Source organism: Idiotropiscis lumnitzeri, chromosome 21, assembly GCF_059441095.1.
Source record: "Idiotropiscis lumnitzeri isolate Australia: NSW breed Sydney's pygmy pipehorse chromosome 21, RoL_Ilum_1.0, whole genome shotgun sequence".
In the NCBI taxonomy this organism is placed as follows: Eukaryota; Metazoa; Chordata; class Actinopteri; order Syngnathiformes; family Syngnathidae; genus Idiotropiscis; species Idiotropiscis lumnitzeri.
In genome coordinates, this window is record NC_142411.1 from 8,115,569 (window position 1) to 8,133,704 (window position 18,136).

General features: G+C 40.2%; 3 protein-coding genes across 3 annotated transcripts; 1 reads left to right on the forward strand and 2 right to left on the reverse strand.

Annotated features, from left to right (window-relative positions):
- Positions 1-206: 206 nt before the first annotated feature.
- On the reverse strand, positions 207-2,261 carry sf3b6 (splicing factor 3b, subunit 6). Its single transcript, XM_088285679.1, has 4 exons — positions 2,077-2,261; positions 1,301-1,419; positions 784-922; positions 207-675 (listed from the first exon to the last, which is right to left on the reverse strand). Exons 1-4 carry the CDS (start codon positions 2,104-2,106, stop codon positions 586-588), a joined length of 378 nt encoding a protein of 125 aa, XP_088141805.1. The 5' UTR covers positions 2,107-2,261; the 3' UTR covers positions 207-585.
- A 525-nt stretch (positions 2,262-2,786) lies between these two features.
- tdrd6a (tudor domain containing 6a) lies at positions 2,787-13,768 on the forward strand. The gene is made up of 15 exons (XM_088285795.1): positions 2,787-3,103; positions 3,957-9,324; positions 9,613-9,686; positions 10,134-10,208; positions 10,585-10,642; positions 10,732-10,787; positions 10,861-10,906; positions 11,176-11,249; positions 11,648-11,699; positions 11,809-11,870; positions 12,128-12,253; positions 12,342-12,426; positions 12,547-12,590; positions 12,763-12,818; positions 13,334-13,768. Coding segments are annotated over exons 2-15 (6,117 nt in total). The 5' UTR covers positions 2,787-3,103; positions 3,957-4,016; the 3' UTR covers positions 13,335-13,768.
- On the reverse strand, positions 13,545-18,126 carry pla2g7 (phospholipase A2, group VII (platelet-activating factor acetylhydrolase, plasma)). Its single transcript, XM_088285797.1, has 11 exons — positions 17,760-18,126; positions 17,179-17,307; positions 16,956-17,106; positions 16,669-16,762; positions 16,473-16,541; positions 15,408-15,570; positions 15,128-15,241; positions 14,858-14,949; positions 14,486-14,656; positions 14,253-14,401; positions 13,545-14,177 (listed from the first exon to the last, which is right to left on the reverse strand). The coding sequence occupies exons 2-11, from the start codon at positions 17,272-17,274 to the stop codon at positions 14,077-14,079; spliced, it is 1,200 nt and encodes a 399-aa protein (XP_088141923.1). The 5' UTR covers positions 17,275-17,307; positions 17,760-18,126; the 3' UTR covers positions 13,545-14,076.
- Positions 18,127-18,136: the final 10 nt, after the last annotated feature.

The following is an 18,136-nucleotide window of genomic DNA, read 5'->3' on the forward strand; positions in this document are numbered from 1 at the left end:
GACATGATGTTTCCGGAAAAAAAAAAAAAAAAAAAATCTACCTTTGCTGAACCTAACAATCATATATTACATCCAATTATCAGATGGAAAAATAAATGAACGTCAGGGAGACTAAAAGACGTAAAACGATGCATATACCGATGTGAGCGGTTAACAGAAAAGTTCAGCAGTTCTTTATACCAAGATGAGTACATGAAAACAGAAAATTTAGACAAAGAACTTTATTTTACATACAGCACAATATTATGTTGGTCAAATCTAATTTAAAGTCAAAGATTGCTGACAAAGAAGAAAGGAAACATGAAGGTTGTAAGGTTGCAAAAAGAAAATCTAAATTTGTAATAAGTAAAACAGAGTCATGTGAAGCAAAATAACAATCCCGCACTTTATTTCCATAGTAACAACTCTAACCTTCACATTAGCACTTTTAATCATAAGAAAATTAACTCCTCATTTAACAGAATAAAATCTGTAAAAAATAGATGTCCATTTTTAAGAATGTGGGCGTACTTGACCACCACAAATAAGGAAAAAAAAAACAAGGCATGTGAAAACAAGAAAACAGGAGGTGATGTTTTCATAATTCTACTTTGGAGGATCGGTGTTGATGCCATATTTCTCTTTCAGGAGCTTCAACTGTTCTTCTTTCTTTTTTGTGTCCATTTTCTGGAATGCCTGGAAAAATACACAAGACAAAAAAATATATATAACCACATAAATAGATATTTAATTACATGAATTATAGATCTAACAAACAAAATTATGATAAAGGTGTGCACATACCCTGTTTGCGTTGTAGTAGAGAACCACCAAGTAGCGGTTGCAAACGTTGAAGCCCGACAGATGATCGCAAGCATTTTTGGCATCAAAAATATCTTCATAAACCACATAGGCTGTTCCTCTTGTTTCCGGTGTGTTGCCTCTGAAAAAAAACAATGGTCACTGAATAAAAGCTGAACTATATTCTGCTTGAATTTCTTTCCAGTATTATCAAATATCCTCCAAGAGCTGCTGTTTGGATGGGAACTGCCTTTATTTTGCGACTGCCACATACCCCTGTAGACTTTTTGCTCAAGGATGATTGAAAGGTTCTTAATAAGGTCGAGCTGACATTGTTTTACAAACGGTACAATTTTGTACCATAAAAGAAAGTCGTCGGTCAGCACGTCTACATACTTTCAATAGGTTATCGTCACACCTGAGACCAGCTTTTTCCTCATGATTCCGACTGAAAACATAACTCTGCTACCTCCCTGCTGACATTGCTCACCACTTCTATGACAATATTTGTAATACTTACGTTCTGATTTGACGTATTGGTCCATATTTTCCAAAGATATCATACATTTCCTCAGCTGTGATCTTATAGGGAAGGTTCCTAATGTAAAGGATTCTGTTGACCTCTGGAGGAAGTCGTATCTGGACAGATTGACAAGACATTCACAGAATGACAACATATTCAAACCACTGTGTCACAGTGGTGCCATTAAGGCAGTGTACATGCTACACTGCAAGTACATTGCATTGCTAACCCATTGGGCACGAAACATATTGTTAGATAATACAAACAAAAAGATGCCAATCAAAACCTTGCATTATTTACAAGTTACATGAAGATGGCATTTATTAGTCCCAAAATGGGACATATGAAAACAAATTACCTGATGCTACGACGCAGTTGTGCTAATATGCTTTTGATTATTATTTTTTCTCTGTGAATTGGTTGCTTTTGATCTATCAATTTTGATTCATCAATGAATCATTTTATCACTAATGATTAAAAGGTGTACACAATGAACGTCTACGTTTAGGGAAGATAATGGCTACCAGTGATGTAATGCTAAATGAGCTAAGGTAGTCGATTTCGATAAATGTGGGCGTTGAGAGGCGAAATAAGCACAATGAGTAAAATTAGTGTCGAAATATGATTAATGTAAAGTAAAATTACCGCTAAATTCGTAGGCCCCCACTGATTACATTGCATTAGTGGACTAACTACTTAGCAAACAACAGTGTGCGTTAAATTTACCACAGAAAGAACGCAACTAAAAAAACATGAAATAAGGAAAAACTTACGTTCGCGCGTTTCGCTGCTTGCATAGCCATGATGAATACGTATTATTGTATTTCTGGGAGAAACTAAAAATCGAAAGACGCAGGCTAACAACACTAGCGTGTGTACAGAGTCAAGAGAGCCCCCGTCCACTGTTGATGACGTACTTCCCGTATTAGCTTGGGCCCGCCTGCCCTCTACTGGACAAACGTGTTTCTCCACCTTCACTGAAATCAATAATTCGAGCAAACTTGTTTGTTGCTCAGAGTTTATATACATGCTTGATGTGGGCATTGTTTTGTTCATTGCTTATCCTTATATTATAATTCTAAGAGAGGAGAAACAAATAAACATATGTATGTATGTATATTATATATATATATATATATATATATATATATATATATATATATATATATATATATATATATATATATATATAAACAAACACATATATACAATATAACAACAAATTAGATCCTGACTGATAACAAATGAAGGAGACCTGACCTGACAGCTTGCTGCAATGCTGTATTGTATGCTGTACACCCTCCTCAGTATAAAAATGTACGTTAATAACATAGGGAAATTATGTGGTATACATTTTTTTATTTTTGGGCCAAGTTATCAAAACAAATTATGTGAAAATTTTGTGAATGGCAATTTATATTGATAAGATTCGTGACCATTCGACGGAATGAGAAAATGGACGGGTGGATGGAATCAGCCACAGTAGAGAATGTTAATTTCCGGGTCGAAGAAAAGTAGGCGTGTCTTTTACTATGGCAGGCTTCGCCAACAACGGTCGTCATTTGCTAGTTTTAGACAGCCTAAAGTTGATCTCTACTTACTTTCCAGCAACGGTGCACGGCAGTAAAAATATCAGGCCTAAAATAAAATTTAACAGGTTGTATTAGCGACCGTTTGAAGGATGCTTATTAATTTAGCGAATTAGCAGCTACTTGGAATTGGGCGGAAACTCATTGGGCGAAACAATCGACGCCATTTTCGGCACGAAAATCTGCGTCATCGCCTAAAGAACAACAAAAGGTGAGATATTGTGTTTAAAATAACGACAAAACTTTTTTCAAGTGCTTGGAAAATTCACTGAAGCCCTTATTTGTGAAATGTCAGAGTGCGCTCGCAGGCGTAATTTGTCACATTTGTGCTCGTTGAGACGCGATGCTAAAGTATTCTTGCTCCCACAAGGCCGCGGCACGTTGAGGGGGAAATAATTACTCGCACCCCGCAAAAGCGAAAAATAAATTGAGATCGGCTCTCAATATCCGGTGCATTATTGAGTAGAGTCCACACAAACATGCCGATGAGTTCTGCAATTTTTTCGTTTGTTTTAAATATGACAGATGAGTACAGGGACCACTCACTATTGTCTTTTTTTGCCATGTTTTGTTTTATGAATGTGGTGATCTGAAATGCCTGAAAGTTCAATTTGAAAACCCATTTAAAATTAAATGTATTTTCCAGAGCCTTCCTGTTTTCTTAAAAGAACGGTCGATGTCTTACCGTTTCTGCAATTTTAATCAAACTTATCAACACAACTGTTTTCTCTTTTACTAAATAAAAAGAAAATGTGGAAATTGTGTGTTAACATTCAAATACAGTGCTGAATTTAAGGAAAAATAGGTTTGTGTATCCCCTTTTCTTTTCAACATTTCGCCGCAACAAAAAATAAATTTTATTTTTAATACAATATTTTTAATATAATAAATGACAACCAGGCTCATTTTCTTCTTTTACTAAAGAACCCCATATATTTTTTTATTCAGGAAACTGAAACAAGCTTGCATTGTCAGTTTTATCGTTTGTTTTGGAGAAAATGCCCCGCAGCCTCACCTCATTTTCGTATTTAATATCTTCCAGTATGTTAATTTATATCTTCCAGGTTATTCCAGAGATTGAAAGTGACAACTCACGGACTGGTTGAGCGAGTGAAACTGCTGCGATGTCATCCATCCCTGGACTTCCGACACAAGGCTCTAATGTAACAATCCTGATTACCAAAGTTGACTCATATCCCCTTTGTACCGTCATAGAATTCTGGAGCAATTTTGACCAGGCTAGGGCCAGGGATTATCAATCCCTGGCCAAAAGTATCCAGTCTCCCGAGAATGTATTTCAGGAGTTTGAAGGAAAGTCTGGTGATTTGTGCTTAGTTCAAATCGAAGGTATATGGTATAGGTCCTGCATAATCACAAGAAATGGATCCAACTGCAAAGTCTTGCTCATTGACAAAGGCATCAAATGTCACACTACCACCAAGTTATTGGCTTGGGGTCGGAGAGATCACTTTAATCTATCCCCTGAAGTGGAGCTTTGTGTGCTTGCCAATGTATGGCCTCACTCTCAAGAAAATAGATGGTCACCATTTGCACTTGAATTCATGCAGACTCTTCGAGGAAAGACGGTAAAAGCACATGTGCAAGATGTTATAGTAAATCAAAGAAAAGTTCTTCTGGACATACCATACATAACCAGACAAATGCTTGAAATGGGATTAGCAAAGAAACTAGAGCCAAACATATTCCTGGATTTTGTTCTGTCACCTGAGTATAAAACAGAAGTTGAAAAGTTTCATCAAATCTCCATGGGCGAAATTGAGCAACTACACAATAAGGATCTATACATGGTTCCAAAGCTGCCTGCAGGAGCAATGGAGAGTGTTGTAGTCACCGAAGTGACCAATCCACAGCGTATTTTCTGCCAGCTGAAGGTATTTTCTCAAGAGTTGATGGAACTCTCAGAGAAAATTACACAGCGCTGTAGGGGCAGAGCGGTCAGTTGCAGTGTAGATCCTGGAATGATCGGATTCCCTTGTGCTGCAAGAGGAAAAGATGGCAATTGGTACCGCTCTATTCTGCAACAGGTATTTCCAGCAAGCCAGTTGGCGGAAGTACTAAATGTTGACTATGGCATCAAACAACTGGTTCAAATGGAAAATATAAGATCGCTGGCTCCAGAGTTCTTCAAAATGCCTGTTATGACTTATGTATGCTCACTCCATGGAATTTTTGACAAGGGGGTTGGCTGGACGAGCGCGCAGATTAACTATCTCAAATCCCTACTCTTGCACAAGACTCTCACTGCCAAATTCCAGTACCAAAGCATCTCAGAGGGTGTTTACTATGTTACGCTGTATAGTGAAAATACAAACCTCAACAACGTGTTTTGTTCCAGGGAGAACTCTCTGCTGGAGTGTGAAGAAAAACTTGGTGATGCATTTGGAGACATGGCTTACAGCAGCCAACAACATCCTCCCCAGTTTCAAATTGATGAAGGAATTATGATACCTACAGAGCAGCCTGTGGTAGTTGAAACAAAGGTGGAGAGAGTTAGCATGTTTCCAGTTGAGGACATATTACCCGGCTCTTCCCATGCGGCATGTGTGTCTCACGTAACCGACCCCACCGAGTTTTGGATCCAAACAAAAAACCATGAAAGCAAGCTTGATAAACTAATGGGTGGTATTTTCGATTTGTACAAATGCTCAGAGAGTAAATGTGAGATGGAAACACATACCCCTGGTGCCTACTGTGCAGTCAAAGCAGCTGATGGGGATTTCTACAGAGCTATTGTGTCAGAAGTTGGCAAAACGAAAATCAAGGTGTTCTTCGTGGATTACGGAGACACAGAGGAGGTTGATGAGAATGACATCAGAACTCTTCCTGATGGGTTGAAAGAAATACCACACCTTGCTCTGAAATGTTCCTTGGCAGACATCAGGCCAAAAGATCTCAGATGGAGTGACTCCGCCATTGAGTTTTTCATCAAAATGACCACAGGCAAATTGCTTAATGTACACGTGATGGAAAAGCAGAAAAGCACGTATGTCGTAAAACTGACAGGTCCCGGGTCACAAGGAGAACGAGATATTGGAAAACTGCTGTGTGCTTTTGGCCTTGCCAAATGCAATGAGATTAAAAAAACATCCCAAATCTCCACTGAACATTCTGAATCTGGATTCTCAGGTGTAAACAGAAACCGTCCGGTTTCTTTTCCAACCCGGAATAACGTTGAGCTCTCAAGCAAACGGTTACAAATGATGAAGTTCCAGGAAAATATGTTTTCTGTTGGTAGTGTCCTCGAGGTCGAGGTGACGTGCATTGAGAGCGCAAATAATTTTTGGTGTCAACTCGCTCAAAACTTTACAAAGCTGAAAATGATGATGCATGACATGCAGGCACATTACGCAGACACCATTTATGAGCCTCTCACCGAAGCTGTTTGTGTTGCTCGACACCCTGACAATGGCTTTTGGTACAGAGGTCTTGTAATCCGCGAACACAAAACAACTCATGTGTCTGTTCTTTTTGTTGACTACGGTCACACAAGGATGATCTCGCGCCACGAGCTAAGGCACATCAGCCGTGATTTTCTTGATCTGCCCAGTCAAGCCTTTCGGTGCAGTCTGTACAACCCTCTCAAGTTCATGTCAGCAGTCCATGACTGGAATAAAAATGGAGAGGAAAAGTTTCTGAACTTCGTGAAAACTGCTGCCGCCAACTTTATTACTTTAAAGTGCACAATATATGCCGTCATGTACAATGAAGAGAAACTAATTCTCAACATTGTGGATCTGGAAACTCCCTTTGAGAGCATCTGCACCATTTTGGCAGAACCTGGCACGACAGTCCCTGAACCATCGTTCCGCCTGGACACATTCTCAACAGATATCAAAATTGGAACTGAAGAACAAGTCACGGTCACGTGTGTAAACCGTGTTAGTCAGTTCTACTGCCAACTTGAGAGGAATGCGGACGGGCTGAAGGACCTCAATAAGAAGATTAGCGATCTCTGCCAGCAGCTTGGCAATGTGAAGCCCCCAACATTATTCCAGAAATTGTGCTTTGCAAAATACACAGATGGGATGTGGTACAGGGCACAAATCAAGGCCACGCAACCATCAATCCGGGTTTTCTTTGTTGATTACGGCGATACAGCGGAAGTGGACAGATCTGACTTGCTTCCAGTACCCAAAGAGGCCCATGACATTATGTCTGTCCCCATGCAAGCAGTCATGTGCCGTCTCGCTGATGTCCCAATAGATGTTGCCAGTGAGGTGAATAACTGGTTTCAAACATCAGTAATGGACTGTAAATTCCGAGCGCTGGTTATAGCCAAAGAACCCAATGGGAGTCTCCTGGTTGAACTTTACCACAAAAATACTCTAATCAATTCAAAGTTGAAGAAAATGTTTCAGCCCCAGGTGCAGACGGATGGTCGAGATCTTCACCCGTGGCGGAAAGCTTGCGAGAATACAAACGGGGAAAAAGAAGCAAGGTCTGTCTCTGCTCAAGTCGTCCACAAAAACGGTGCACCTGGCTCAAAACCAGCTCATCAGGCGAGACAACCTTCAAGGCGTAATTTGCAAAACGAACAGAAGGTTAAAACCGCACAAGAACTCTACCAACCACCTCGTCAACGGCAGCAGCAAAGCAAGCAAATTGGTCAAACCGAAAGAATAGAACATCCCACAGTCACAGGCAACTCAAAATTGGATTCTAAATCATCTGGTGAAGAACTTGGCCATGTGCTCCCTCAAGCCAATTATCCGAAACTCGAAGACTTGCCCAAAAATGTAATCTCATTGGATATGGAAGCGGATGTTTATGTTTCACATTACAACAGCCCATCAAGTTTCTATGTGCAGCTTGTCAGAGAAGAAGATGAAATACTCTCCCTAGTTGACAAGCTCAACGACCCACGAGCCACTCCCAAAATCAGCATCACAAACGTAGATGCGGGCGACCTCGTCGAAGCAGAGTTTCCTGACGATTCCTCATGGTACCGGGCAGCTGTAAAAGAAGTGCTCTCGAGCTCGATGGCCCTTGTAGAGTTTGTTGATTTTGGCAACACAGCGCAGTTACCATTTTCCAAGCTAGCTAAACTCAATCAGTCTTTTTTGCAGTTGCCAAGATACAGCATACACTGCATGCTAAGTGAAGCGGAATCTCTTGAGCCACTTGATCCGGAAGCGGCGTCCACTCTGAGAAGAGAGATCGGCTCAAACGCGGACAAAATGCTGACGTGTCAATTTGTGCAGCAGTTGGAATTGATGTGGAAAGTCACTCTGGAGGATAATGGTGTGCTGGTCACATGTAAAGCACCGGTAGCATCTTCTAAAATCCCACCTGACGCCGAACAAACAGTGGACTCGGAAACATCCCAGAATTTCTCTTCTCTCAATTACCACCATTTAGAATTTAAAGAAGGACAACAGCTAGATGTTTACATCTCAGCTTTTTGTGGAGCTCATTCATTTTGGTGCCAACCTGCTGACTCTGTGGCACTTGATAAAATATCTGAAAGTCTCTCTGAAATGGGAAATGCAGCTTCTTATACACGCGTCCCCATCAGCGCACTGTCACCTGGCATGCCATGCGTTGCGTTTTTCGCAGAGGAGCAGGTTTGGTGCCGTGCTGAAGTGCTGAGTAAAGATGAAGATGAGTTGTCAGTTCTGTTTGTGGACTATGGAAACGCTGCGAAAGTTACCGGGACGGATGTGCGGGAAATCCCCCCTGACGTGTTCCAACCTGATTTACAGGCCTTTTTGTGTAAGCTTGACGGTTTTGACGAGTCTCAAGGCTCCTGGTGTGACAGGGCTTTCGATGAATTAGCTTCAATTACCGAAAACAAATTGTTGCAGATGACCGTCACCAAACGTTCTAGAGAAGATGGAAAAAACATGTACCTTGTTCAGTTGGAGTGTGAAGGTCAGAAGATAAATGAGACTATGGAAATCTGGTGGGTGACTTCCACACCGGAAAATGAACCGGACGTCCGACCAGCTCTTCCGGATGATCACGTTGGGATGGATCATAATGTTGCTGACCTGCATAGTGCGCTTACAAGTACTCCAAAGGTTATCCAGAACCCTCTGGATTGTCTTCACGCTTCAATTCTTTCAACCGAGTCCCCACCAGAAGAGAGGTGTTTGTCTGAAAGCCTAAGTGAAACATGTGAAGGGGTAAGAACGGTCCCCGCTGTTTTGATTCCTCACATTGAAGCCAATGTTTCACAGACTGATAGTGGAATACAAGAACAAAATATGGAAGAGAACATAGGGGGTGGTCAAGAATTTGATGAGGAAGCTACCTCTGTGGTGGACACATCTTTGTCAGATGAGCTAAAATCTCCACCAGCTGAGATCATTCAGGAGATCACAGATGAGTCTGGGATTCCATTGTCTCCATTTGAAGTGGTGGAAAGCCACGATGTAAGCGACTGCTCCGTTGTCAGGACCACTTCTGATGGTAAGTCGTTGAGATTTTTGTATAACGTGTGCAGGGCTTGACATTAACTTTGACATTATGAATTTAATCAATGGCAGGTGACGACGTCACTCTCATTTGCGACTTTGGTGGGTCGTGTTCTATAATTGGACCACACCACCTACAGCCAAAAAAGAAAGGGGATGTTTGTATTTTAAGTGGAAACTTCTCGCCACAGTGGCTGGTGAGCAACAAAGTTAATGTCAAGCCCGGGATGGATGTCAGGGCTATAAAAAGTGATTATTGTTTTACAATTTCTTTTTTTTCCAGATCCAAATGTTTCTACTGACGACAACAAGGTTGCAGATTCAGATCCAGTTACGAGAGGGACAAATGTGAAAATGGTAAATTCTCTATGCTTTGTACAAGTACACGGTTTGTATTTGCACGGTGTAAGAGCCATTTTTACGTTAAGGTATGTTTGCTTTAAACCTCCCACCACTTGGGTGCAGTGTGGTATCCATTGGCCACAGGGCTATTTAATCAATGGGCTAACAAGACCCAGGTGGTTACTATTGGGGAGGCAAAAAGTTTTAGACCGTGACCGTGACAAGGTGGAATGAATGGTGTGAGCTGACTTGACGGACAATTGGATGACTTTACTTTGGAAAAAGCGGAACGGACACGCGTCAAACCAACCCAGGCCAGTAGTAACCATAGTGACCCGTTTGATAGGGAAAAGGGTCACTACACACGGTATCTAAAGAATATTTTACTGGCAACTTTTCAGTTCAAGTTTTAGAAGTACGAGGTACGAACATTTCCGCTTTTTTTTCTCGTTTCTCTCAAAGGTCGTTCGAGATGCTGTCACCAACTACGAGGTTTCTCACGATGCAGCTGTTGACATCTCCGAAGCTTCTGAACTGGTACAACACAAAAATGTTTTTTTATTAATTTTTATTTTATTTTTTTATACACACATTTAGAGAGCTGGGCACTTGACCCTTTTTTTTGCCGGTCAGATCTCCGCCGTCCGCCTGCAATCTCTGTACCGTTATGGCCTCGACCCCCCCCCCCCCCCCCCCGGCTTTATTCATAAAAATTATCGCCCCCCCCGACCCCTTCAGCCTTTGTTAATTTTTTTTTATTTGTCGCCCCCCCCCCCCCGCCCCAAAAACGGGCGTTCGGCCGTTCTGCCCCTGGGACGGACTGCCCAGCTCTGCAAATTTCCTGTAATGTTGCCCCCCCCCCCCTACTCTTGCAAAGGTCAATTGCTCATGTAAGAATCTGTTCTCTTTTTAGAACGACGTCACAACTGAGGACAAGACATTGGCATTAATTGAAGTGAAAACATATTCAGGTTTGTTCTTGTCTGCTCCAGATAATAGAATACATGAAAAGTGCCATTTTATTATTGTCCTTAGGCTTTGTCTTTTATCGCCTACACAGATTTTCCTGCTGACACTGACAGCGAGTCACACATAGGCTGCATTTCCTGTACAGACGTAAGTGCTCAATATGCACAGTTTTGTGTTTTGCTTGTTAGAGAAATGTAATTTAGGTATGGTTGCTTTTCAGGGTGTTGTTGCTGAGAATGTGATGCATTCTGTTAAGGAGCTGACAGGTATCTACGCAATGTCTCACATGCAGGATTCAACTGTGAACAGCTCCATGAAGCTGGTTGGCATGCCATGTGATTGTCATCCAGTAGAGAGCAGTATTTCCACCACTGCTACTACTCTCCACAAATATTTTACAAAACCAACGTCAAACTGAAAGACCTAAAAAAAAAAAAAAAAAAAAAAAAAAAAGTTAAAACAATCTTAAAGATGTGTAAATCATGTTTTCTGCTGTGAACAGATTAAATAAACTAATATCACATTTGCGTCGCAGATTCAAATGAGCAGAGCGATGGCGTAATGGCTGAGAGAAACCAATGTCACATCAGTGTGTCCGGAGAGGAAACGGTAATTTGCATCACACGAAATTTCCACATGAGTTGCGTTTACATCTACAGTGTTTGTTTTTTTTTTGTTTTTTTTCTTCTCATTCTGTGCTTGAGTCTTGAGTCGCATTGTCACAACCAAATTTTGGCCTGCCCTAGACAACATTGCCTATGAGAGGAATGAAAACATTTTTCTCTGTCACAGTACAATCTCACAGCCTAGTTTAGTTTATTAGAGCAAAACTTCTTGGTCGCTATTCGGTAGATGATGATAATCGGCAGATTGGATATGCAAATACTGACATTACACTTGCAATGCAGGACTACCTCATGGTTGAACACTTATATAGTTTTTTTATGTGTCCTGTGCTGTACGTAAGCAGACATGTATTAAGTAAGACTCATTTATAATTTTTGTAGGTCTCGAATGAACTGTTGCTTACTTTTGAGCCTCCTATTGGGCAAGTAATTGGTAAGTTTTGTGTCACGTTCACGTCCACGTTGCAGGTCACATGACCATGTGGAAATATAACCTAAATGATTGATTGGAGAGGTTTTATGCTTTTTATTTTTATGAACAGAATCTTCCTCAGAAGAGTCATTGCCAATTCCAGAAACGAAAGAGACATCCACACAGGACGAGGTAACAGGGAATCCTACTTAGCCTATTTTCACGACCGTAAGGCGCACCGAATTAAAAGGCGCCGTCTCAGTTATGGGTGTTATTTCTGTATTTAACACAAATGGATGCCTCACTGTATTAAAAAGACTGCCAGCAAAAAATGTCCTTCAGTTTGCAGAAAATTTAAGACTTGTAAGTGCGCCTTATGGCCATGAAAATATGATAACTTTGCTTTGTTGAGCAGTTTGCAAACGGCCAAGGATGTGTTACGTTTGCAGCGTGACCCGATGGCAGAGGACGAGATGACAAGTTTTCGTCAAGGTGATCGTTCTGGTTTGTTGCTGTTCAAGGAATTGTCATTTGACACGGAGGCAGGATCCCTCCCAACTCTCGGTCCAGATAAGGTAGGTTGCTATCATTCTATTCAAAAAATTAAAAAAAACATGCTAGTCAAAAATGACTAGCGCATAAACTGATGTGACTACTTTTCAGGATGATGTTGAGGAGGTGATCTGTCTTGTCAGAAACTTGCGCTTGACACACACCCTTGTGCAAGAACATGAGGCGGCCAGGCACGGTAATAATACGCTTTCCAATTCTGTATTAGGAGATACAGTAACATGATTTAAAGAGTGGCACAGTCACCACGTGGTTCTGGTTTGTAAAATGTGACAATGGGAAGTCCTCCCTGTTGTAGGCCAAAATGAAGAGGAGGAAATGAAGAACAGGGAGGACAACAAGGTAAGATGACAGATTTGCAATTCAACTATTATGTTCTGTCTGTTACTCATTGGAATTCAAAATCAAATGAACAATCAATTTGTTTTCAATGCTGACAAATTATCATAATGCAATTTTGCGCCATCCCTCCGTGGTCAAAACATCGAGTGATTGTTTTTCTCCTTCTCGAAAGGATTCCAATGATGAGGTGCATGCGGGTTCGTTAGCCCTTGATGGTGACGGTATTTGGTAAGTGATCAGAAAAATTGCTTCTATAAAGTATGCTGTCATTCTTGCTACATTAGACATTTTGACAAAACATGTCAGATTTTAAGTCAATGAGGAACTTTTTAATATGTTGAAAAAAAAATCTATTGTGGTTCAATCATCCCCTCCAAAAAAATCAAATTTGTAGGCACTGCTGAATGGTGAAGGGGCTCCTGTCTGGTGTATGCAATGTTTTTTTTTCTTTTTTTTTTTTGCAGTATCAGAAACATGCAATTACACATTGACTACAGTAGGTGGCAGTGGCACAAATTTTTTTTCAGGCAAAACTGCACTTTTCTTTACAGAGAAATAATGTTGAATATCTTTAATTATAAAGAGTTGTATTTATACTAACAGTTTTATAGACAAAGTCTAGTATTTATTTATAGTCATGGGCATAAAATGTTTTTTTCTTCCTAGAGCATAACAGAAAATATTTGAGAAACAGCATCGCGTTTTCCCCCAGCAATCATGATGTGCATCTTTTTTTTCCCCAGATGATGTTTTTGGACTTCATTCACTTGTCTGTGGTCGTCAAGGTTGGCTCAGCTGACACTGAGCCGGAGGAGTGACAGCCAATACGTAGACAGTTTGTTTTGTTCTTGAAGTTTCTTTGTTCTTCTTTCGGTGTTGGAGGTTACGGGTGGCCCAAATGTTATTAAATCTTTGTTTGCACTTTCCTGAAGACTAAAAACAAGACTGTTGATGTCGGTTTACGAACCGGATTTATTTATTTATTCAAAAAATAGACTTAAGTGAATAAATGCTTGGATATAATGAATTTTGATATGTTCATAGACTTGGCTGACATACTGTGAATGAAGGCACATTACATTGTTATACATGTACATTCTGTTCATGTAGTCAATAGTTCTGTCCTGTTGATCGATAAAGCAATATTTGGTGCACAAATTCGGCCCATGATGAAAAATGTTTAAAGTTATAGATGACACACGTTCACACACACACCACTTAACTTTGCATGTTTCAGTAACAATGCACAAACTGAAATACAGGACATGTATTGATTTAAAAAGCAATTGGGTAAAATTCTAGCACCGTAAATATGAACAAATATAAATAATACTTAAAAGTGGTCAGTTATGTGCGGAGATTTCCAAATGTCCATTTTTAAAACCACCTGAGATGAAAATGTTACTTTGCTTAACATTCCGGAGTCATCTCGTGATCAGTGTGAGGTTTCAGCGGCTCCGGGAATTTGCCGTTGCTTAGTTACACGTCAGATGGCCGACTGAAGTAAAATGACATTAGTTCCTGGAATGAGGTTTTCGTCATCCCCTTCAATCAAAGGGTCCCACTGATTGAAGTCCTTTTGCAAACCTAAAAAAATAAAATTCAATTTCAGATACTACTCATATTTTAATTAACATAGTTATAGGTTAAAATGAGTTTTACCAAGGTGCCGTTGCAGAAAAGCGAGCGATGCTTTGTTTGAAAGGTCGATCCCGATTTCTGGGTCGAGGTCACCCTTAAGCTTCATCAGCTTGCCGATCAAGTCTGCTGTCAGAAAGGTGAAGTCTGGAAAAGACTGGTGCACGGTCCCTCTGAATGAATGGGAGCAACAAAATCCATCAGAAGAGAAAGTGATGCTAATTTTACGTCAATGTTCTTTTCTACTCATGCTGTACCTGATTGTTACCATTTTCCTCTCTATGTCTGACGAGTCCAACTTTTTGATGCGTTTAATGTTCTCTGCCCACTGGAACTTCTCAGAATTGATAAAAAAGATGGGCTGATTCACTTGAGGGAGGGTTTCATCTTTTAACGGGAACATCCAGGCATCCAGAGCAACAGCACACCTGAGAGAGAACGAGGTAAAATGCCGTTAGCAAAGATCCAGTCTGAGAACGATGACGCTCATTTTTTTTTTTCTTTTTAATATACATTATTTCAACGACTTGTGGTTACTAATTCAGGGGCAGTTATGATGCATCAGCTCCAGCTTCCCATGTGAGGATAAGCGGTATAGAAAATGGATTGATGTGAAGATCAACACTTACTTGAATTTTCTCTCTTTGGCGAGAGCTTCTATGGCTGTCCCGCCCCCAAAGGAATGCCCCATCACTGCTACTCTGCCAAGATCCATGGAGTTCTATATTGAGCGGGACATTTTTTTTTATCAGGTGTAGAAACCTAACTGGTGCTTTAATTTGCCTTTCAATTCAAACCAAAGTGTCGATATTTATAGTCTGCAACCAAAAATCACGTAATTGACCCCAAAAGCTGCTTTGTTTAAGATAAATAATACACAAGAAAAATATTTTAGTTACCGCCAAAGTCTTCCAGTCAAACTGTGTTTGCAAAACATTTTGCATCGGAACCCCTGAGTTTATTTCCGTGAGTTTCTCCAGTGCAACGATGCATTCGGCGGCCCTCTGTTGAACCTGGAAAAAAGATTTTGTATCACATCTTACACAATTTGAAGAAAGCAAAAAATAATAATAGACAGAGAGAGAGAGAGAAACTTGTATGAGCTCAGATTAACGATGAGATACTTATATTTCATAAGTGCAAGCATGTAAGGTTGTTAAAGTGAGAAAACAATCTTACTTGCTGGTTTCTGAGGGGGAATTCTTGCTCCCCTTGTTGCAAACTTCTGTAGTACATCCACTCCCTCACCAGGGTGTCTGGAAGTGAAGTTTTCAAGAAATTTTCCTCTGCGTCCAACTCACTCTTTAGTCGTAGATGATACGTGGCTGAGGCAGATTGGTCTCTGTGGGCGCATTTTTAATTTGGGCAAATGCATTTAAGAGTGCTCGGTAGTCTGTAATGTTGCAATTGAAACTCAGGAGATCCAAGTAGAACAAGAAAAAAAAATGCCTCGGTGCACCGCAACTGTGTGACAACTACAAACAGGCAGCGTTACTCGGTCACATCCTCTTTCTTGTGGCTTCACCCATCACCTGCTGATCGAAGGCACATATATGCATGAGGCAGACCCAATGTAGACTGCATCTGCTCCTAAAAATAGGTTTCCTATATTTCGCAACATGATGAAAATATCGCTGATTTAAGTCATGTGGGAGAAGTTACAATACGCATGGTTGGTTTGTGAACTTCCTTCACTGACTAACTGGTCTGGATCCTGGTTGCCGTTGGTCTATATTGAAGTAAAGGAGTGGTGGAGACAAGACAGAGAGAAAGCGCTTCGAAGCAACACAATGCAATGCTATTCAGTTTAATATGAATATGAGGAAATGAATTTATTTAAGTTAATAATGAAGTAAATTAAGCTACTCTGACGGTCTTCAGGAAAATCTTGTCCAGCAAACTAGTAGTTCAGTTGAGCAATGCCATCTAAATCCTGTCCAGTCACATTCTTCTTCGGCTCATAACCAAAGTAAACATAATGGAAAATGAGCAAGGGTGGATTGTCATAGCAACACCTTTTCTTATTCGCTCATTTTTGAGAAATAAGCTCGTACTGAGAAATCGTCTACTTTATTAGGAACACCTACACACGATACTCAGGGGTGTTTTAATTCAGTCAGGTATTTAGATCAACTAATATAGTTAAAAGAGCAGGAACAAATATTTGAATTTTCGGATCATACAACTCTTGCCGCACTATTGTAAGCAATTGTGATTAAATAAATGTCTTTTGTGTACACTCACCTGTGTTCCACTGAGGCCACTATGAAGCCCTGAGAGGCGAGTTCTGTACATATGGCTGAATACAAAGTCCTAAGAACGGGGGGGAGGAAAAAAAAAAACCTCAAGACTATTCCTCAGACCAAAACAAAAAAACATACAAAATGGTACATGTTTAAATGTGTCAATGGATTAGAAAAAAAAGAAGTAAAGAAAATACCTGAAGGCCCCCAAACCATGCGAAAAGATAACGACTGGACATTTTTCATTTGACTTAAATGGAGCATCCAAGACGGCTGGAATCTTAAAGGACCCTGGAAAACAAAAATGTTAAATAAATAAATTGCACATACTTTTTTCCTCTTTGTCAATAATAAAGCTAACAATAAAGTGCCCGTTCTTATCTTATGAACTATAATAAACGGAAAAAAATAGAAAATCTGTCCGAATGAGTGCAACATGACTATCCTAAATAAAAAAAAAAAACAGGACGTAAATGTTAATTACCAAAGAGGCAGCTGAATATTCTTTCACTGAAAGTTCTGTTGATTTTCATGAAGTCTGCCAGTCCGTTAAAATATTCTCTGTTCGGAATCCAGTTAGGCAACTCTGCTTTGTCCATCCTCTGGCAAGGATAGTAAAGGCGGAAGAAGCTACCCTGTTGTGGACACAAATGCGGAGATTACAAAAAACAATCACACTGGCTGTTCTTCCTCATCCTGAGCTTTACCTGCACTGTGTGATCTGTCATAATGTCAGTGCATCCGACAGCATTTGGGCCCTTGGGTGGAGGGATTGCAAGCTTGTTACAAGAGGTATTTCCCATAGTTGAAAAATTAAACTTTACACCTTGTCTGATCTGTAGAGAAAAAGGGGACATGAGTTGTGTCAAATGAAAATAATAAAAACAAAAAATCCAAACAAACATGCAAATGCCATTTGTTAAACAATAAAAAAATACATCACTCATGGTGATCAATTTTATTGAGTTTTTTTTTTCTTTTATTGTATCTCACTGACAGCCTTAGGGAAAACCTTGTCCTGGGTCAGCCTCTCATGTCAAATAATGAAAGCACCCGAGGCAGTCAGTACCCTATATGTAGAGTATTCGGCTATAAATAATAAACATGAAATAATCATAATTGACTGACATTTCATGAAAACATTCCAGGCTTTCTCTACTTACGAGTCAATGTCATACCGTACCATTATTTTCACCCACATAGGTTTAGTTAACGGTTAGCGAGAGAAACGCAAGGTGACGACGACCTTGTAACAAAAATAAAAAAAAAATAAAAAATAACAGCCTACCTGGGAAGGTAAATACGGCTCGAGGACTACTGGGCAAATATTCCGCAATCCATTTCGCAAACATTCAAATGATTTGAAGTGATCCAGTTGGAAGTGTGAGTCACCGGGGAGTGGTTTTGACAGGTTGGAAAAATTTGGTAACGCGACTAAAGCATCGGATTCTTTCTTCTAAAGTTTTTAAAACTCGTACTGACCGTACCGTTGTAAACATAGCGCGCGTTTCTAATTATAGACGTGTCTCCGTCTACATGTTGACGGATATAATATGTCTAATTAATTACGTTGTTCACTTGCTATCCAATAAATGCATCGCAACCTGACGTAACCACGGGCTTTAAAGTCAGAAAAACATAAACACTCAACACCGGAAGTGTATT